At 38.6% G+C, this 22,954-nt stretch overlaps 1 protein-coding gene across 2 annotated transcripts in view; it reads right to left on the bottom strand.

The window, feature by feature from the left end:
* Positions 1–4,251: 4,251 nt before the first annotated feature.
* LOC124403984 (calpain-C) overlaps positions 4,252–22,954 on the bottom strand; it is a 34,262-nt gene continuing 15,559 nt past the window's right edge. Inside the window, exons 4-16 of one of the 2 annotated variants that reach the window (XM_046877761.1) lie at positions 16,497–16,779; positions 8,704–8,887; positions 8,447–8,521; positions 8,002–8,171; positions 7,751–7,923; positions 7,318–7,412; positions 6,982–7,214; positions 6,706–6,875; positions 6,251–6,309; positions 5,482–5,629; positions 5,065–5,181; positions 4,736–4,794; positions 4,252–4,639 (exon numbers count right to left, since the gene is read on the bottom strand). In XM_046877761.1, the coding sequence (XP_046733717.1) occupies positions 4,613–4,639; positions 4,736–4,794; positions 5,065–5,181; positions 5,482–5,629; positions 6,251–6,309; positions 6,706–6,875; positions 6,982–7,214; positions 7,318–7,412; positions 7,751–7,923; positions 8,002–8,171; positions 8,447–8,521; positions 8,704–8,887; positions 16,497–16,779 (1,793 nt within the window). In that variant the 3' untranslated portion in view covers positions 4,252–4,612. Of the gene's footprint in view, positions 4,640–4,735; positions 4,795–5,064; positions 5,182–5,481; positions 5,630–6,250; positions 6,347–6,705; positions 6,876–6,981; positions 7,215–7,317; positions 7,413–7,750; positions 7,924–8,001; positions 8,172–8,446; positions 8,522–8,703; positions 8,888–16,496; positions 16,780–22,954 lie in introns of those variants that run through there. The other variant, XM_046877762.1, reaches the window with a different exon arrangement.

Genomic DNA, 22,954 nt, shown 5'->3' on the forward strand with positions numbered 1-22,954 from the left:
CTCCAGAAATGAGGAAAAAACTAAGGCTAACCCCTTTGCATTTTTGGGCAAAATTTCGACGAGTTTGAAAAGTGCTGCGATTAATTCTTTCAGGCACTATTCCGACGTAATTTTGCGAGAGGAATCGATTAATCGCAGTCCCAATACGCTGCGAGCAACGCCTGAAAAGTTACAGGCGAAAAACTGCATATTTTCGTCCTCATTTCTCTTTTGTTGGTCCTACGCTCTTTTTCATGTGTTTTTTGAGTTCCTGGGGGTCGATTTACTCCGGAAAGGGTCATACAAATCGAATCCGGAACGAAAAATTTCCGGCTCCAGAAATGAGGAAAAAACTAAGGCTAACCCCTTTGCATTTTTGGGCAAAATTTCGACGAGTTTGAAAAGTGCTGCGATTAATTCTTTCAGGCACTATTCCGACGTAATTTTGCGAGAGGAATCGATTAATCGCAGTCCCAATACGCTGCGAGCAACGCCTGAAAAGTTACAGGCGAAAAACTGCATATTTTCGTCCTCATTTCTCTGCTGTTGGTCCTACGCTCTTTTTCATGTGTTTTTTGAGTTCCTGGGGGTCGATTTACTCCGGAAAGGGTCATACAAATCGATTCCGGAACGAAAAATTTCCGGCTCCAGAAATGAGGAAAAAACTAAGGCTAACCCCTTTGCATTTTTGGCCAAATTTTCGACGAGTTTGAAAAGTGCTGCGATTAATTTTTTGAGGCACTATTCCGACGTAATTTTTCGAGAGGAATCGATTAATCGCGGTCCCAATACGCTGCGAGCAACGCCTGAAAAGTTACAGGCGAAAAACTGCATATTTTCGTCCTCATTTCTCTGCTGTTGGTCCTACGCTCTTTTTCATGTGTTTTTTGAGTTCCTGGGGGTCGATTTACTCCGGAAAGGGTCATACAAATCGATTCCGGAACGAAAAATTTCCAGCTCCAGAAATGAGGAAAAAACTAAGGCTAACCCCTTTGCATTTTTGGGCAAAATTTCGACGAGTTTGAAAAGTGCTGCGATTAATTCTTTCAGGCACTATTCCGACGTAATTTTGCGAGAGGAATCGATTAATCGCAGTCCCAATACGCTGCGAGCAACGCCTGAAAAGTTACAGGCGAAAAACTGCATATTTTCGTCCTCATTTCTCTGCTGTTGGTCCTACGCTCTTTTTCATGTGTTTTTTGAGTTCCTGGGGGTCGATTTACTCCGGAAAGGGTCATACAAATCGATTCCGGAACGAAAAATTTCCGGCTCCAGAAATGAGGAAAAAACTAAGGCTAACCCCTTTGCATTTTTGGGCAAAATTTCGACGAGTTTGAAAAGTGCTGCGATTAATTTTTTCAGGCACTATTCCGACGTAATTTTTCGAGAGGAATCGATTAATCGCAGTCCCAATACGCTGCGAGCAACGCCTGAAAAGTTACAGGCGAAAAACTGCATATTTTCGTCCTCATTTCTCTGCTGTTGGTCCTACGCTCTTTTTCATGTGTTTTTTGAGTTCCTGGGGGTCGATTTACTCCGGAAAGGGTCATACAAATCGATTCCGGAACGAAAAATTTCCGGCTCCAGAAATGAGGAAAAAACTAAGGCTAACCCCTTTGCATTTTTGGCCAAATTTTCGACGAGTTTGAAAAGTGCTGCGATCAATTTTTCGAGGCACTATTCCGAAGTAATTTTTCGAGAGGAATCGATTAATCGCAGTCCCAATACGCTGCGAGCAACGCCTGAAAAGTTACAGGCGAAAAACTGCATATTTTCGTCCTCATTTCTCTGCTGTTGGTCCTACGCTCTTTTTCATGTGTTTTTTGAGTTCCTGGGGGTCGATTTACTGCGGAAAGGGTCATACAAATCGATTCCGGAACGAAAAATTTCCGGCTCCAGAAATGAGGAAAAAACTAAGGCTAACCCCTTTGCATTTTTGGGCAAAATTTCGACGAGTTTGAAAAGTGCTGCGATTAATTCTTTCAGGCACTATTCCGACGTGATTTTGCGTGAGGAATCGATTAATCGCAGTCCCAATACGCTGCGAGCAACGCCTGAAAAGTTACAGGCGAAAAACTGCTTATTTTCGTCCTTATTTCTCTGCTGTTGGTCCTACGCTCTTTTTCATGTGTTTTTTGAGTTCCTGGGGGTCGATTTACTCCGGAAAGGGTCATTTAAATCGATTCCGGAACGAAAAATTTCCGGCTCCAGAAATGAGGAAAAAACTAAGGCTAACCCCTTTGCATTTTTGGGCAAAATTTCGACGAGTTTGAAAAGTGCTGCGATTAATTCTTTCAGGCACTATTTCGACGTAATTTTGCGAGAGGAATCGATTAATCGCAGTCCCAATACGCTGCGAGCAACGCCTGAAAAGTTACAGGCGAAAAACTGCATATTTTCGTCCTCATTTCTCTTTTGTTGGTCCTACGCTCTTTTTCATGTGTTTTTTGAGTTCCTGGGGGTCGATTCACTCCGGAAAGGGTCATACAAATCGAATCCGGAACGAAAAATTTCCGGCTCCAGAAATGAGGAAAAAACTAAGGCTAACCCCTTTGCATTTTTGGGCAAAATTTCGACGAGTTTGAAAAGTGCTGCGATTAATTCTTCCAGGCACTATTCCGACGTAATTTTGCGAGAGGAATCGATTAATCGCAGTCCCAATACGCTGCGAGCAACGCCTGAAAAGTTACAGGCGAAAAACTGCATATTTTAGTCCTCATTTCTCTGCTGTTGGTCCTACGCTCTTTTTCATGTGTTTTTTGAGTTCCTGGGGGTCGATTTACTCCGGAAAGGGTCATACAAATCGATTCCGGAACGAAAAATTTCCGGCTCCAGAAATGAGGAAAAAACTAAGGCTAACCCCTTTGCATTTTTGGGCAAAATTTCGACGAGTTTGAAAAGTGCTGCGATTAATTCTTTCAGGCACTATTCCGACGTAATTTTGCGAGAGGAATCGATTAATCGCAGTCCCAATACGCTGCGAGCAACGCCTGAAAAGTTACAGGCGAAAAACTGCATATTTTCGTCCTCATTTCTCTGCTGTTGGTCCTACGCTCTTTTTCATGTGTTTTTTGAGTTCCTGGGGGTCGATTTACTCCGGAAAGGGTCATACAAATCGATTCCGGAACGAAAAATTTCCGGCTCCAGAAATGAGGAAAAAACTAAGGCTAACCCCTTTGCATTTTTGGCCAAATTTTCGACGAGTTTGAAAAGTGCTGCGATCAATTTTTCGAGGCACTATTCCGACGTAATTTTTCGAGAGGAATCGATTAATCGCAGTCCCAATACGCTGCGAGCAACGCCTGAAAAGTTACAGGCGAAAAACTGCATATTTTCGTCCTCATTTCTCTGCTGTTGGTCCTACGCTCTTTTTCATGTGTTTTTTGAGTTCCTGGGGGTCGATTTACTCCGGAAAGGGTAATACAAATCGATTCCGGAACGAAAAATTTCCGGCTCCAGAAATGAGGAAAAAACTAAGGCTAACCCCTTTGCATTTTTGGCCAAATTTTCGACGAGTTTGAAAAGTGCTGTGATTAATTTTTTGAGGCACCATTCCGACGTAATTTTTCGAGAGGAATCGATTAATCGCAGTCCCAATACGCTGCGAGCAACGCCTGAAAAGTTACAGGCAAAAAACTGCTTATTTTTGTCCTCACTTCTCTGCTGTTGGTCCTACGCTTTCTTTCATGTGTTTTTTGAGTTCCTGGGGGTCGATTTACTCCGGAAAGGGTCATACAAATCGATTCCGGAACGAAAAATTTCCGGCCCCAGAAATGAGGAAAAAACTAAGGCTAACCCCTTTGCATTTTTGGGCAAAATTTCGACGAGTTTGAAAAGTGCTGCGATTAATTTTTTCAGGCACTATTCCGACGTAATTTTGCGAGAGGAATCGATTAATCGCAGTCCCAATACGCTGCGAGCAACGCCTGAAAAGTTACAGGCGAAAAACTGCTTATTTTCGTCCTCATTTCTCTGCTGTTGGTCCTACGCTCTTTTTCATGTGTTTTCTGAATTTCCGGGGGTCGATTCACTTTGGAAAGGGTAAAAAAAAGGATTCGACCAACGCACCTCAATTGGCATGTTGATTGTGTCATCCGTCGAGGCACCCGTATTCTAGATTACCCGTAGTGATATTTAACCATCTCAAATCCAAACTTTCATGTGTTCACTGTTCGAGTGGACACATACTGTTCGTGATTGGTTTCGCGCAGACATGATTCTCTAATATCCATTAAGTTTGAATGAAGGTAGGGTCAAGAAATCAAAGAAATGTAGAAAATAGAATTATTATTAATAATGAGTACAACATGCTTATAGGTACGGTATGTTTTTGTACATGGGTTCTCAAAGACAAATTGACTTCATCATCGTATGAGAGCATAGGGAATGAGTTCAATGTGTATTGGTAGGTTTAGTCATATCATCGTATACGTACAACTGTAAAGTTCAACATAAACGTCATCACTTCACGACGAGGTTCGTCAAGAATAATTACAGTAACGATTAATCATTAATATGGCTAATTCATAACTAACAGCAAGTTCTGTTTCTTTTGCAATTATTATATTATCTACAACGTCCGAAAAATACACTCAGGTATTTGTATTTAGTCTTCGTAAATCGCCATCACATTTCAGCACATTAAAGATGACCGGAGCCACTGAAATAAAAGTAACCAGAATTTTCAGCTGAGAATCAATTCTGTCTGGAAACTTTTCAGACCATGTAAATCTAGTTAAACGTGATGTATGCGTACCTCTGATAATCCTAGTTTTATCGTACCATTTTGTAGAGGGTCTTTGTTCTCGAATATATCTGTAAAATAAATGCGTGATTGTTGTAGTATAAGAAGCATTTGTAAATATTTTTAATAATAATATACACTGAGAAATATAAATCCATAATCAAAATCTTTCATCCTCTGATCCTATAGACGATAGATTTCTGCAAATTTGCTTATCGCGAAATTGTTGTAAATGTTGTTGTTCTGATATATTTCAACAATTATTGGACAACTAATCAGTGATGTGAGTCAGATTATGGAAAATATTATTCTTAGCATACGAATGAGGGGAAATTTCTCACTGAAAGCAACGCTAAGGTGTAGAATCGCAGACACAAAGTCGCCAAATCTCAGAGTTCCATCTTTCCGCATATATCGGAGAACAAGAATCGACAGGACATCCGTGTTCAGTTGAAAGCCTGAAAAACCAAAATGAGATGTTAGCTTTCAGAAATAATTCTTGGACAGACTATCACGTAAAATTTGCCGGCATTTTGAAGTCAGATAAAAAATTCTGGACATCAGAAATGTTAAAGAAAGTTTTTCCAGAACCAAAATCTTGACGATTTTCATAATTTATAATGGCTATTCATAGTTAATTTACAATTTATGCCTTGTAAAATTACTTTCATTTTCATACTAAATATTTAGTTGTATCATTTAAAAGGACGAAACACTTTAGTTGGTTTTCAACTAGACGAATCATGTTTGATACTAACCAACTTCTAGGAGTGCGTCTCTAAGTCTTTCCGCTTTGAGTATGCCCGTCTTTTCTTTCGTATGATTTCTGAACGAGTGCTGCCAGAACTTCAGGCTTGATATCAGATCTTTGAAGTCGTTGAACTTCAACCTCCCACTACCAGAACTCTGCTTAGTATCGGTCAAGGAAGCATTTAAATATGGCATGTATTAATGCACGCGATGTTTCATCTAACGCCATATTGGAAGTGAGGTGAGTTTTCTCTATAATACGGAAGTTTCTTATCTTGGCAAAATCTTCACCTCTTTCGTAAAACTGGAGAATTTTCATAAAATGTATTGAAAACTAATATGTTTTTTATCCGTATTATTTGAAGATTTTATGTAAAAAGATTTTCAGGCTGAAGTGAAAATATCGTCCGAGGATAAAATATTCTAAGATAAGACAATTCTAAAAAAACGGTATAAATGGTTTTTTTTCAAATTCTTTGTGACGTTCTTTCGAATTATTTATTCTTCCATCAGAAGTTTCTTGAAATTCCTGAAACCTCCACGGTCAAACGGTTGATTCAACTTTGCTCCAAACACGACACAGAGTCTAGATAATTTTTTGTCAGAATAGATCCTCAACGAATACAAATACAAAAAAAAAAAAAAAATCGATAACTATGAGGTCCACAAAGTTGTCGAGTGAAGAGTCTATAAAATATGCTTTCAGAGATATTACACATCGGATGGGTCTTAAAAGGCGATAAGCTTGAACTATTGTACAGAAAAACACAAGGATACATCCATCGTAAGGACGACTTGTCTGCATACTTCCAAACTGGCGCAGCTCTTTATGTAGTCTGAAACGGAAGTGAGAACATCGTCGGTTAGATTTATCTACAGCCATAAGTAAACGTTATGATACGTAGTAGGTATAAGATAAGGAACCTGCCCATATCCAGCTCTTCAGGTTTCCCACATACATGTATATACTTATAACAAAATTCCGGAGCTTAAGCCTGTAACTTCAAGTCCAAATAGGTTTCCGCACATAAATTGAAACACTGCATTTCACCTTAGAGTGAGTGGATCGTTATAGTTTTTCTCAGCATGTCTGGATAAGCAGCTGATGAGCATGATAATGGGTTCTATTTACGTTCACGTCTTAGACACTTAATCAGCGAGAATCTACTTGGATAATTTATCTCGATGTAGTGAAACTGTGGGTATAACAGAGTGAAACCGTTCCAGCATACCGTTCGGTAGACAAGCCTCCAGGAGTTCCAGGAGCTCAAAGGCATTCACGGTTTTGTGCTCGTCGGCAAGCTGAAGAAATACCGCCTCGTACTGCGAAAATCCCTTTCCTTCGAGACCGTGAGCTTTAACGATGGCCGGTTTTATCAGAGACGGTGGAGTATCGAGTAATCTGTCGAACGATAAGACGCAAGGATATGATAATCGGTGCATTTTTTTTTTACAAGCAGGTACACTTATCACAGAATGAGTTATTTTACTTTCTACATCATACGTACTTCAGCTTCAGAGGTTTGCTGCTGTAAACTCTAAGCGTGAAACTCGTTTCTTGGGTGGGCTCGAATGTCGTAGGAATAAGGAGATAACCACCCTGGTCCAGCTGACATCTGTGGCTGACTTGCCGGCTGTTTGTGTACTGGGAGTTTACCAGTGACTTATTTTTCTTGAAGAATTGTTTGTTTATCGACTCTGTGCTATTCTTTGGTAAGGTGTACGCCGTGAAACCTACAACCTGTGTAAAAATCAAGTTTCATCAAATTTTCTCTATTCATAATGCAGTCATTAGTCTGTTGACTAATTCGTCGCTTCGCATCGATATTTTATTCTACACATACCTTAGGTTCCACGATTGAGTGCTGATTCAAAGATACAATAACTTCCTCCATTTCGCTGAGGATTAAGTGCAGTTGCGGGTTGATGTGGAATGTTTCTGTAATTACAATTAATCTGTATAATTCACTAATTGAGCGTGTCGCGTCAGTGTAGGTAGTATAATAATTTGTTGCGCATGTCATTGACTTGTGAGCCTCAATCGTCCTTAATTGCAACGATGAATAACCACATACCCATGCATCTAAGTGAATATTCATTCTTCTGGAATTTAATTCTCTACCTGCGTTTGGAAGTATCAAATTTTCTGTACAAAGAGAAGCACTATTCACGAAATAACACGAATTTGGGCCAAGTAAACATCATACAGAGAATATCAAGCATGCACAGTGAATGTCAAAGTTCCTTGATTATAGAGTCGTGATGAAAAAGTCGAACCTGGATTATTTCGACATCCTCCCGCCGTAACTCCCCGCCTCCAGCTGCCCTGATAAAGTTTCATCTGCCAGGTGTTTTTACTATGAAGCGAAGGTTCGTCCCGCGAGGTCTCAGCATCGAGGTGTACCACTTCCAGATGAGTGAATGTCTTTACAAAATCCGAGTAAGAAATCCTACGAAACCAGGTACAATATGAGACGAAATGAAAGATTACGAAGACATCGCTCAATTTATCATCTGACAAGTATTACCAAAATTCTCCTTCGGCCATGTTTCGTACCGCCAATCGCTCTCTTTCCACCGGCGGCACTTCGTCCCATTCAAGACCACCTCGAGCCCAAGCACCGATGTATTCTCCCCCTGGACCGAGAGGATTCCTTAATTTTACAAGCTGTACAGCTTCGCTGCTGAAGGTTTCGACCTGTTTGTATTCAAAGGAATTTCATCAGTGTGTTACTGCGCTGATCCATACATCGTTTTAGGGTTTGGGGACACGCGTGCACTTACGACTATCAAAAACTGGGACTTTTATTCCCTGTAGTTTGAGAAGAATAAGGTACCGACACTATATGTCAAGGTTTTCATAGAGACCATTGAATATAGTAACTATTTAATCAAGTTTCTTGATGCTTGAGCCATTCAAAAATGACTGAATGCGATGTTGATAATGAAAGATATTTCGTGCCATGAACTTACCCGTTCAACAGCGTAAAGTCTGTAGTTTATGCCCATTTGTACTCCATTTGCGAGTTTCTCTGTACTTGAACGAATCTGAAACCGATTAGGTGTAATGGTTGAGTGACTACACCTTACATAATACACCTTAGGGTGGTCTTTATTAAAGCGTCGTAAGGAAAACTGTTCCGACTCCCAAATAAGGACCACCGTAATATCACCTGGAATACGACACCCGAATGTTTACGAAATTGAAGTATTTCTGAGCGACTAATCACCTGTTGTTGGCTCGTGTTTACAGTGCATGTGATCAGAGAAGTCATGTCCAACAGTTTGGCCAGGGCTCGCCCGCAGCCAGTAGGATCCTGCCGAATGGCTATACTTTCGGTGATTCCCCCGGTCAGGTCCGAGAGTCCGTCCAACAGGGTGCCGTATTTAAGGGCCTCATAGGACCCGTGCAATCTGGACAGAAACAGAGTTTTTACGGCATGGGCATTGAAAAGTCCACTTTTTGTGGCAGTTTTCGTTCCGTAAAGTGACGCTTTATACAGTAGCGAACAAAGTTGCGGAATAAAGTCTTTATTCCGCAGTTTTGATGCGCAGTTCGAAGTGCGCATCCCAAGCTCCCGAATAAAGTAGCTTCGTCGAACAGATCGCGACATAACCTCACTCTTCGCTTTGCTTTTCAATGCCCATAGCGTAAAAAATATTGTATGTGGCATGCCCGTGAACCATTTTTTGGCTCGGATAATTTCAGTACTCGCATCCGGCTCGCTTCCGGCTCGCCTTCAGCTCGTCCTGAAATCTTTATCCTTGCCAAAAAACAGGCGGTTTACGGACATGCCACAGAAATAGCTATTATCAGTGCCAGGTTGCTGAATTTTTGCGTTTAAAAATGGGGGAGAGTTCTTATTCCGACTTCTCGTCAAACGAAAAGAGATTCATTGTCAGTCTAAGACCGTAACTTAACTTCTAATCAGCGATTAGCCGGCCGATAACAACCACCACGTTCTCTGAGAGCGAAGTTTATAGCTTCTCAAACATACCTTAGCTGGTGGTTAGCACCTAAGTAGTTACATCCGCGGTGAAACGTGCATTTTGTATACGTGTATGTATAGTTATCTCGGCAAAAATCTTGCACCTCTCTCTAAGCTCGTCACTGCTTTTCTTACTTATGCGAATCCATAGAATAACTGCCTGCTTTGAAGGGTACGGAATTATATCGATTCTGTTTCGGATTAGGGCTCGATTAAATTAATTAAAACCTACCTAATAATTGCGCGTTAAATTTTGAGTCGCGTTTTTCGGTATTACGGAAATTTCTCGAGTGCACATACGATTCGTCACGATGACAATTTTAATAGAATGTGATCGTAACGGCATTGACCAAGTTCCCAGTTATTTATATTCACAAGTTATTTGGTCGGCACGTTGTTTTTCAGCAATCGCAATAATAACTTCTCCGCGAAGATTTCGATCAGAAAAACTCGAGTTTCGAATGGCCCAGGGCAGAAACGGGACGTCGATTATGTTATTCTTAATTTATAGAAGCGCGGTCGACCTCGGGAACTTGGTGAAAGTATTTCTCATACCATCATCGCCGAGCTACTCGAAGCGTATGATCGTCGATTCGTTTCGATCATCAGGCACCATGATCTTTTCACCTCGACTCTGGCTGCCGAGGACGACGAACCGAATCGTGTATTTTTACGTCCATTTTTCAAAGATTAAAAAATAAAAAAAACATCTCTTTGTCTGTACAGTCGAATTTGTTTAAGTTGTGTAGACTTGTGGCCTTGGTAGGCAGTATCTACTCGAAAATGCCAGACAATTACATTTAAATTAATCTTCAGGTATTATAGAGGTACCAGATCCAATTAACACCGTGTAGCGAGACGGCCTAGCTTGTATTACGAGTCGTTATAACAGATTGATGAAAAAAAGACTCGAGAGAAAGTTAAATGCAGTATGAAATTTTCTACGCCCATCTAGGTATCTCCGTTTGTCACTGCCTATAACCACATTCCGTAATTACTATTAGTTGCGTATATATATGTACGTTATAGTAAACTGTCTATCATCTGTCCTCCTCCATTTCTTATAGTTTGCCGTTCTTACTTTCTACATACCTGTAAACTGATTGTGCAGACAGCTATTTGGTCAAATCGCAGGCAGACGATTCATGTTTTTTAACTGTAATAATTCAGACAGGATCGCAGTTAAAGGTACTGAAGAGATGAGAAGCTTGTGTTCTTGGGCCCCAAATAAATGTAATACAAGTCCCAAGAGTTTACTGTGCAGTTAGAATGCAGCGTATGTTCGAACGAATAAAACATCGAACACTTTGCCGTGCGATGAAGTATTTATTATTTAAACAAAAGTAAAGAAAAACGGCACCGTGTAATCCGGTTCGAATATTTTACGGACCTCAACCGAATCCATAAGTTAATGGTGCTATAATTCTCGTGTCAGCTGTTCTGACGTTTACTGCTTTCATAACTTTGGTTCGACGGGACATTAAGCTTGCGTTCCTTTAGAAACGGGTTGCGCTGACTTCGGGTTGCAGGATCTAGCTATTCCAGATTTTTCAAGTACATAAACTCGTTATCCGTGGTGTATATAATATGCACGTGATGTGAGGTAGCCTGCTCGCTGGAAGGCATTGCGAACGGGAACACTGACGTCAAGGTGAATGAACGTTCTCTTTTTGTGAACGATAAGTTAACGAGATGCGAGAGGGCTGCAAACTTTTCCCCCCCCGTCGACTATCTGTTTCCACTTAGGCCTGAGATTTTTTCTTTTATGATAGAATGTAAAAGCTGGAAATATTCTCGAAAGAATTTCTCAGACACTTGGAAAACAGCTTTCATTCATGAACGATAAAACGTCGAGGGTTAAATGTCAGTAGTAGTTCTAGACAAGCAGCGTACTTGTTTCAGGGTCAAACCGAGACGATGATTCTTGACGCACAATTTTTATGCAAGGTGCATTAAGTGTTTGCAAAATACTTATAAACGTGATAGGTGATATTTTTCTTAGATAATGTGTGTTACATATTTTCTTCGTAGAGGAAGTTTCGGAGAAGACATGCAGGCAGCAGATGTGAAGATTCAAAAAATACACCCGTCTATGTTCAATATTGCGATTTATTATCAAATTGCTGAATTATTTATATAAATAACTACCCACGTTGAAATCTTTTCGTCTGTATACTTTCAAGCATTGTTTTTAATGGTTTAGATAATCACGAACCTCAAAAATATAAACTCAAATTCACGAAACAAGTGATAAACATTTTTTGTTAATTCAGTTTAGCATTATATATACTCGAACCTTTTTCGTGACAATAGTGTATAATATATAATGATGTAACGATGTTGTTTTTGAACATTACGTAGCATGGATAGAGAAACTTCTGCATAATATATAATTATATACACTCCTTATTTTATGGGCATATAATGTGGAAGAATATATTAGATTGCATATAGAATGTTTTCGCAACTGTGCAGACACGACTGGTGATGTAATTAAGAGGTTATTACGTAGGTATAATGGTTAGTTATTAAAAAAGAATTTTTAAGGTATAATATATTTCCAAAGATACGAGATACCAACCAATATTTTAATTACAGATAAAGTATTTCTAGCGATTTTTGTGTTTTGGGTTCAGATTTTCCACTCCGCGATCAATCCGTTTACTTTTTTCCTCCACACGTTGTATAATTATCGATGCGTAAGGCGTCGAGGGCCGTATAAATCGATAAGAAATCGTCGAGTTCCTCAGCGGAAATATTGCAGATAGAAAGCTCCGAGCTCGCGATCTCGCCCGAGAGCTACTGGCATGCCAAGTAGCTGGAAGCCTAGAACTCCGGAGCCCTAGATTTCCATTAGAAAACACAACGCGCGTGAAACACAAGCCTCGTCTTCAAGATCGATGACGTCCAGATACTGGAATCCGGATAACAAAAGATCCCGTGAATGAAATTATCGACTCTTGAAAAAAGCAGAACCGAAGTTTTCTTGGATTTTACACTATAGTTACATAGTTCATAGATCACACAAAAGAGAAACGAAATTGGAGATTTTTGAAACGGTTTTTTCCTCTTTTGGAACACCAAATCGAACACCAATCGAAAAGCTGGAATGGAAAGCATCAACATCAGAGTCTTAAGGACGCATGTAAACTACTTTGAAACCATTTTCACAAGGGGCGGGAGGGGGGGGGGGCATATTTGCGTCGATGGATATCCTCGGGGCCGTGATTCAACGTGCACGTTATAGGCATGAACATACATACATACGTCGAAGGTACTTTCACCGGGGCCTGATTCCTGGTTGCCTGCATGATTGGTTTCTCGTAGGGTCAGCGCACCCTCGACGTTCTACGTAACTGGACAAGGTATCGTCCGGTTGCCTCCTTAGAGATTTGAAACGCGTCTTGAATATGTAGGTGTAATAAGGCGTCGCTTTCGTCGGAAGTCTGACCTCAGTTTATAATTGAACTTAGTGTGGTTACTTACTCTGATCTCGGACTTTCGCCCAATTATGAGACACGTGGAGAGGAATCGTGATTCCTTTGTTCAATGAGGGAAGTGATTTTTGGTAATTTTTTGAAACGTTTGAAACGATCCATTTCAAGTAGAAGACAAAAAATTTTTATAAAAGTATGATTTATTGAAGAGAAAAATTTAAAACTTGCCGTTAGTGCCACTTTTAAAACAGTTTTTGGAAGAAAGTTATTTTGACAGTTTGATGAAAAAAAAAAAAAAAAAAAGAATTGAGAAAAAACTTTTGTAAATTGTTACTAATTTATTGTACTAGATGCAAGGTTTGCATTTATAGCATTATTTACTATTTATTTATTCGCAGTAACCAATAAAAACGTGAGAAAATGCTTGGAAAACGAGGTTTTTCCCGTCGCACAAATGTCAAAAAATTGTCGATTCGTTTGGATATATACTCAGCCGCACATTCAAGCGACTGATTAAAAAAATTTAATATTTACCTTCTAAATATACCAACAGCTGCGTAATTGGTACGAAATACGATATAGATATATCAGGGATTAGAAAGGCATTTTCTATATCAGACATGTATACGATTAATTATATTTTATATCCAGTCACTGTGTTATTATATACGGAAAAAAAGAATTTTTATCTCTGAATAATCAAGATTCAGTCTTTTTTAAAATTACTTTTATATCGTAGAATCGACAGCGCGAAATCCTCTTCTTCAACATCAAGATGGACTTCAAGTTCCTTGGAGATATTAGAACAAGTAAAACTTTAAGTTTGCTGACCCGGCTAAACTACTCGTCCGATTATCACTTCCGATTCAGAATTAATTTCACTCAATAAACGAGCGAAAAAAATATTGAATTTATAGAAGTATAATTATCATCGACTCGTTTATCATCATTCATTTTTTTTTCGCAGATTTTTTTTCTCACATTTCAGAATTTAAAAACGAATGCTTATGTACATAATTTGAATATTATAAGCACTCGCGGCGATTTTTTTACCTAATAGCCTCTGTAATTATTATCCTTACGTGCAGAAGTCTAAAATACTATATACGTGGCAACAACGGCTATGCCATAACAATAATAATTAGATAGCATCGACAATAATAATCTCCACGTGCTTATATCGTACACAACTTCCTTTCTCCGCAGGACGCTTAACACTTTTACCGTATCGCTATATTTAATTATAGAAGACGGAAACCTGGAACCAAAAATATAAAAATAAAACATCGACAAACGAGTGAAATGAAAAGGCAACTGTTTCATCATCAAACCGGATGCAACTGTGAGGCAAGAATAATTAGTAATTATCAATTAATAATTATAGTAATATAATAATAATAGTAATTATTACATTAAACATTTGTGAATTTATCAATTCTTATAACAGGTCGCATAATTTACCCTATAATTTCGAAAAGTTATCGCATTTCTTTCTTGCATTTTAGCAAATAACATCAGCCTGCGTGATTCATCTTTAAATCTTAACGCTGAAGTCTGTAGATTTTTAAACCTGTATAAAGAAACTATAATTTCAGAGAAATACAACAGTGAGCGTATGGAAAAAAAAATAAATTATCTTATAATATGTTTAAAAGAAAAAGAAGGGAAAAAAATTGCTCTGCAAAGTTTTGCAAAAAAAAAAAAAAAAAAAATTCTGGGGACAAATCTTTTATTTATTCTGCACGGCTGCACTTGCGATACTTACACGCATAATTTAACTCAAATCAAAGTCGTGTACTGCCTGTATCAAGCCCACGCGATGTGAACCGACACACCGAAGTATGACTAGATTATTACGACTATTAGCAACGCTCTAAAGTCGCGGCCGTAAAATCTACTCTACAACTAGAAAGTGTTTCGAATCCCCATAAGATTAAGTCTCTGGACGGAAGTCTTGGAATAAATTGATCATTTTTAACAATAAAAACAAATTTACGGCACGGGCGTACTGATATAATTTTAAGTCGGCCTCGTCAAGTTCATTAATTACATTTTCCTACGACTTTTGATTCACGTCAATGTGTAATTGATTGCTTATAATTTTTTCAACACGACAAAGATCCACAGATAACTTGTTCATCATTATATAATTCACTATGAAAAACGACTCTTAAGTCTGCACGAAAGCCACACTTTCATAGAGTGCAGTGCAATCGTCTACCTGCGATACTTTTCCGGATCGAAGTATGCGATAAACGCACAGCGCGAAGGTATAATCAAATTGTTGATTAGGATCCAGAGTCCACGTTCAACGGTCATCGACCCGATCAGATTGCCTGTATGAGGAATTACGGCTTATATCTATACTCAAGACGTATAATGCACCTACTTTTTGTACCTGCAAAATTTGAAAACGATACGTTTTTCAAACTTTCTTCAAATTGTGTAGAAACTTTTTTATTAGTGTTTAGTTTTGTAGTAATTTGCGAAAACGATCGTGTTACACAGAACGCGGAATAAAAGTTATTGAATTGAATGAATAAGGAAAAAAATTTTTTACAGAACCAACGAAATGTGAGTCCAGCATAAAAATCTTGTTGACTTTGACTCACGTATCGCTGTAAATATTTGTAAATATTTTTAAACTAAAATATTAACGTGGAAAAATATATTGTTCACTTCGAATAAGTGATCGTCTTTCCACAGAAACGTTCATACATTTGAGGAAAACATTATTTCTGGATTTTGGGAATGCGGCGAGAGGATGTGCAATATATATATCCACGATTCTTGAGACTTGTTTTGCGGATGTTTATCACCGTTGGGATTTTTCAAGACGATTATTCCAAAACGGTTTTATAACTAAAAACACGAAAACCATATTATTCGTGACGATAATTATCATATAAACATCCTCATATAACATACCTAATCAATTCAGTAAATATATGCGTAGAGACTGGTCAGGTCAAGACTTTGAAGACATTCGGAGCTGACGAGAATTCTACTACGGATTCAGCAAGATCCTCGAATTTCGCAACGCAATTATCAACTTCACAACGAAGCGGGCCTATAGAAATGTTCTAACATGAAAAATACAAGTTTTGACAATTATTCGAGAATTATCAGCCCGTTCGAACAACGTTTTAGTTAATAAAAAAAATTGAAACTGGTGTAACAAAATGGAAAAAAGTCGGCTCGTTTTTAATTGTTTAAAATCAAAAATAAAATTTCGTAGAATTTATTGACAATTTTAAAACAAGTCTTTGTCAGGATCCTTCCAAGTATTCATAAATAATTCAGCAGTTGAATAAAGAATCGGAAAAAAATTGAGATTACTGTATCAAAGTTGAGAAAATTTTAGAAAAAATTATGGATCAAATCAAAAACGATGAAGGTCAGATGTTGATTCGTTTCGCATGGAATTGCTCATATACAAATATATAATATTTAAAGTCTTTACGAAGAAAAAATCTATAAAAAAATCTATAAAAACTTCTACCAGCATGGAAAAAGAAGAAAAAAAAAAAAAAAAAATTGAAATCAAAAATATCGTCTTAATTTGAATCAGCTGTCTATAGCATGATACAAACTTACTTGGCGTAAGCCTTTTCGAGAAGAGCAGGCCAGAATTGGTCGCTGTGCCGGCTCTGGACAAAGGCGAGTCTTCCATGGACGGCGGGCAGCCGATCGTCGACGAGGACTTCGACCCAGGCCCCGCACCACCACAACCGGAACCTGAAGACACCCGCGTACTCGGCAGTCGGTGATCCTGGTAGCTCGGTTGTGCCCCCGAAGCCCTGATCCGCTGGGACCACTCTGTAGAATAGTCCTTTGCTGAGGTGAAGGACTCCGAGGCAGGACACCAGCCATTTGTCACCTGGAACAAGAGAGAATACAGCATAGCACGGAGGAAAATGTATGGTCGAAATGACGGATTGATAAAAGGAAATGACGCGTCGATTAATCGCCACTTTTTGTTGTACCTGCAGGAAGATACAATCCTTTTCGAAGGATACTTGAGGGGACATGTACTGTAAAGACTGGACTGATGTTGTGATCAACAATTGTAGAGGAATATAAAAAAAGTTGGAAGTGCCTGCAATGAATCTTTCTTTCACTGCATAGTTATTTATCCAATAGTGTTGTAGAAATTTTTTTATTTTTTTTAAATAACGTAGCATTAACAGATTTTTTTCATTCTCTTCTTTGATTAGCTGTAAAAGAAACTTGACACGATATTGAAGTTAGTAATGTTATCGTAACAAAAGATTGGGGTGAAAATTTAGTTTTTATTAATTTTATAACGACTTTGAAAGAACTATGATTTTTGGAAATATACTAGTAACGTGTGGAATTGGTAATGATTAAAAAATTTGTGAATAGTACAGGAAATTATGGATCGGTGTTATAAAATATAATAATTATTTTCACTTTCGCCTGATGCACCTGATTTTTATTTCCTGCAATCTTACTCATTCGGTGGCGCAAATCCGTCGTGCGCAAAAAAACGACGTTAATTGCTTAACCGAGGTCTCTGCACTTTAGGCTTTGATCAATTTCCTGCACAGAAATTGTACAAAATTTCTTTCCAAATCAGACAAAAACAAGTCCCGTAACGCTTCTATGATTCCTTCAGTTAAAAGTAAACCATCTGTAGATGCCGAAATTTTGATTTTGGTAAAATTCTGACGTGTTATGATATCGCACGTTTATTAAGTTATGAAACTGTCCCAAATTTCGAATCTTCACGAGAAAAACGTTCGTTTCAATTTTTCCGTAGAGTTTTTGCTTCACTCAACTTATTTTTTTTTTGTTACAAACTTTACTCTTTTTCTGAATTAATCCGTACCTCTTAAGATTATAATCAGCCTACCCGCGTTGAGAAAAATTAATTTATAACTCATTCAGGAAGATCACGTCGCTCGATTTCCACTCTGAAAAAAATCAGACATGTTGATCTTTGTTTCTCCATCTGGAGAATAGGTTTCTCAACACGTGGCTTTGTGTGGTTTGTTCGACGCGAGACACTTGCTTCGTTTTTTCCGCATGCATGTTATACACAGTTCACTTTCGCTCTCTATGGAATTTGCGAACAACGGACAGCAACTCTATGATCTAGCAGAGTCTAATTGCAACAGAGCCAGTGTAATAACATTGTTAATTGTTGGGATAAAAATGACAAATGACATGCGACTTGCGGCATTGCGCCTATTATGCAACGTGAAATGCACGATATTCTGATATACCGTGTGTCCATGAGGAAGGTGCACACCTTATGCGCATGCGTCAAGTCGTTCGAATTTTATTGGCTGAGAGATCGCCCCTGATCGAGCAACCGACGCAATACCGATCGCGACTGTCAAAAAATGTCCCTAGGAGCCCACAGCTGACGGTGTCTCTCCTAGGGACATTTTCTGTCGGCCAATAAAATTCGAACGACTTGACGCACGCGCATAAGATGCGCACTTTCAAAATATTGTAACCGCGTACCATATCCAAAGTACGTAAATAAAATCCATTAGCTTGAGGTATTGAATCAAGAATTTGATGAACCAAATCAATTATTAATATTATTATTATTATTAGAGTCATGATAAGTTCTTACGGCTTGTGCGCAATTGTACACGTGTTGTCACCCGTGCCTGCCTACATTTTTAAGAACAGTTTTTGTTTTCGTCGTTGAATAATTATATAATGTATTCCGTACGCATGTCGTACTTCCGTTATCGCCATATCCGGCAAAGTGCGAGCTGCGGTCATGTAATTAAAAGACCCGACGTGAGACGTATTGTCGTTCTTTTAATTGCAAGTATTTTTTTCCTTTTCGCTGTTACAGTGCGTGTATTATTCTATACATATTTAGTTATTATCTGAACGTGGCTGAACTATATACACTTCACATATATTGTACATGACCCCGGTCTAAAATAATTGTTTGGTCGTGACGATATAGGTTTATGTAACAAAATCACATAACCATTTGAATTATGCAAAATATATATTGTTTATTCAATTACTCAGCAGCCCATTATACACATTATATGCTAATCGGATTTTTCAACGTGACGTACATCTCTTAAGGTCCGGGAATGATGTTTTTTACTAACCGGATTGATACATACTCACATTAATCCTTAATCCTTAATATAATTGAAATTTTTAAAGAAAATTGAATTATTGAAAAAGTTAGTTAAAAATAAAGAAAATCAAGGATGATTTTAGAGACGAAATTCCGTTACATTACACCAAAAATTGTTCCGAACTTTCATTGGGTACAGGTAATGATATATTTTGGTAAGCTGAGAGCCTGGCTCGCGTTGTTTTCTCATGTGATTATCGTTCGTTTTCGCCGCGGTCCCACGTTGCAAATCATCTTGAACAATGATATAATTGGTGTAGGTCAAATGACCGGCGAATAACTGACACGATTGCCTATCTTATAAAGCCTGGAGGATGTAGGTCACAGTAAATTGTGTGCCATCAATCGCGAACGTGTGCGCGCGTGCAACGCTTCTTCTTGGCACGTGCTTATAAAAGCCTGCTGATAACGGTACATACCGTGCAATTCAACTCTGCCTATTTCCTTGTATATTGTTACATCCTGCAACGAAGTTCTTTATTTGTTGAAGGATAAAGTTCAGAATGTTAGAAATAACTTGCAGATTCGATGAACTCATTGCAACCAAGTCGGCGCAGAGCGCGTTACCGACGGAGCAGCAGTGGAATTTTTTAAACAATTACGTACGGTTTTCTCGTGTAGATTTACCAAGTTTTTCGGGTGCATTTGACGAATGGTATCCATTTCATGAAGCATTCTATTCGCTGGTTCACTCGAACGCCTCGTTGAGCAACATTCAGAAATTTCACTATTTAAAAGCGGCTTTAAAAAATGAGGCTGCCGAGGTAGTTCAGTCTTTGGAAATTTCTGACGCAAATTACAACCAAGCATGGAATACGTTGACTGAGAGATTTGGCAACAAGCGCATTATCGTACAAAAACACGTCAAAGCCATTTTTGAGCTGTCACACACGTACGCAAGGGGAGGCACGCTGCACTAAGTCACTTACTAGATGGAGTCACGAAACATCTCGGAGCTCTGAAAGCGTTACATCGTCCTACGGACACATGGGACGACGTTGTCATACATATTATTTTCACAAAATTAGATTCTTTTAGTAAACGAGAGTGGGAGACCAGCATCACCGGTTCCGAGATTCCCACCCTGAAACAGTTGATGGATTTTCTTTCGCATAGAGCACAGGCTTTAGAAGATCAATCCAAAAATACGAAAGGTGTCCGAAGAACGTCTGCAAAATGTCAATGTCCTATTTGTAATGGAAATCATTACATCTTTCAATGCGCAAAGTTCGTCAAAGCGTCGATTGACGAAAAGATGGATATAGTTCGCGCAAAAAAATTGTGTATGAATTGTTTGCGTACTACTTCGCACCAAGTTAAAACATGTGAAGGTGGTGGTTGTAAAAAATGTGGCGAAAAACACAGCACGCTATTGCATATTGAGAGACCACATGTATCCCCAGAGGCGACGACTAGTACCTCCAGTCAGCAAAATCCAGAAGAGAACAGCTTGTCTACTTTTTCACACCCTTTTACGCGGAAACCTCACGCCTCCGAACTGTTCTCTTTAGACGTAACTGTTCAGATATTCGGCTGGAGTCAGTTGACAGAACGTAGGTGTCGAGCCCTTCTCTATAGTTTGTCGAGTGTGAACTTTATCAATAAGGCTACTGCCACGGCACTGGTTTATGCGTATGTAAAGTCTGGAGACTCCGTAGAGGTATTAGTGAAAACTTTGAATTCTAAGCAGCCCGTGATATTAAATTGCTTGGTAACAGATAGGATCAAACGGGAAGAAAAACCGTCGTACATGAAGTATGCGTCAATCAAATTTTCCAAGGCCCAAGTATTGCAGGACTTGATATTCTGGTCGGATGAACCGCAGCTGCTTATTGGAGCTGAGGCGTATTGGGAGGTGTTTTGCAAGGGCAATATTAAAGCGAGATGGAGTTCACTTCCAGAGCAATGCTTGATTATAGACGAATAGGTGCGATAACCAAAGAGATGTACAAAGGAGTGCTCAATAATAATTTTGGTAGTTTAATGTAACATGCTTTAATAAAAAATATATGTTAGAAATGCATTCAAAGATTCTACGGAGTGGCGATAATTTTGCTAAAATAAAATTCCATGACTATTCCTTAAAATATCTTCGGTCTGTCGTCACTCTGATTCAATTATGTTTTATATATGTAATTTCAAATATTATTTTATAATTATTGTTAAAAAGTCCCTCTTTTCAAGGCGGGCGATATCTTATGTATAATATGTATTGTCAAAAAGCATCAAAAACTGACGACGCAAGTTTATTTTTCAATAAAAATTTACGCATGGTATTTTGACACTTACTATTCAACTGTGTAAATTTAAATACGATAGTAGTGTGAGTTATAGTTATCATTCACTGGCCAAAAATAGTAAATTCTACATGCCTTTTAAAAATGTTTGCTGCAAGATTTCGAAGTTTATGAAACTGATTATAAATTTCCAGCTACCTATATGCAAATTCTCGCTGACAAATGTGATGAACGGTAAATTGAATCAGAGAATGTTGCAAATCTCGATATAACTAAACAGTACTTCGAGTTTCCGTCACGTCGTTGAAACCGCATGTGAAATATACCATTTATCCTGTCTGAATAGTCTGCAATCACCAGATGAAACTGATTGCGAAAACGGTAATAACCTTGAATGAAAATATCTTGATGTAGACAACAACCTACTGTATCCATCACCTATGCTCCAACTTTGTCACGTAAGTATTTTGATGATAAAATCAACCTACAGATTGGTTAATTTTTTAAGTAAAAGGAAAGTAAGAAAAAGAAAATCGAAATGTAAAAAAAAAAAAATTGAAAACAGGTCAAACCGCATCATAATTCGATGCCTATAATATAGATAAACATTCCGCTTACAATCTACCATTGCACGCACTTGTAAACTTCACTTTCAGCCTTTCGTGCGGCATGGATCTCATAAATCCAAACACCTTGCGAATTCCATGCCTTTATAATAACGTATAGTACATTCAAGGCACCACCATAACGCACTTTGCCCACTCATCAAGATACGGCCGCACCCTGACACGACATCCCGCATTATATTTACGACACTTGCCAACGTAAGTAGGTACATACATAGGTATGTACACGCGCGTATACGATCAACAACGCATTGTTCAACTGCGTAATGAAACAGCTACGCATGAAAATCAACGCGAGAGCCCGCATTTATGATTGTTCCAAGCCCTCGTCAACAATACAAAGTTTCTCTTTTAAACGTAGAATCCGTTTCATTGTACCTTATACATACGCTTCTCTATATATGTATTCTTACATTCTCAATGCACTGCAGTGTAATGATGACCAGAAAAAATACTATATTAAGTATCCACATTCCATTCGCATACACCAACATACCATTGGAACGAGTATAAACAATTGTCTGTTTGTTGTTATTCTCCTAAAAATTTATTTCACACGATTGAGGTAGGGCCATCCTTTCACTAATTGTAACCGGTTTCTTTACAACAATCTCTGTGGTTACAAACGAAGATTATAGCGTGAAATAAATCCGACGACGACCTTCGTTCGTGGATGTCAATTTGCAACAAGTACGAATTCGGTGACCACCGTAGCAGATCCGCGGCTTTCAGCGGACACAGGCGTCACTTGCTGCGGAATCCATGACTCACGTACTTTTCGCGAGAATCACAGTCACAGAGAATTGATGCCATAAATTGAGAAGACCGGTTATAGACGTACGTCAAACAATGATAGTGGCTATAATAATTATAATAACAACAATGCTAGACGTTCGTTACGCGCTGACAATAAGCATCTCTATGGGATATACATTATCTATGCTTATGTGTGTATATACATATATATATTGAATCAAATATATATGTATAAATGTATACTCGATGCGTGCCCATGCCCCCATTCCGGGCTACCTCGAGCTGGTTTCTTGC

This window comes from Diprion similis, chromosome 3, assembly GCF_021155765.1.
Source record: "Diprion similis isolate iyDipSimi1 chromosome 3, iyDipSimi1.1, whole genome shotgun sequence".
NCBI classification, from domain to species: Eukaryota; Metazoa; Arthropoda; class Insecta; order Hymenoptera; family Diprionidae; genus Diprion; species Diprion similis.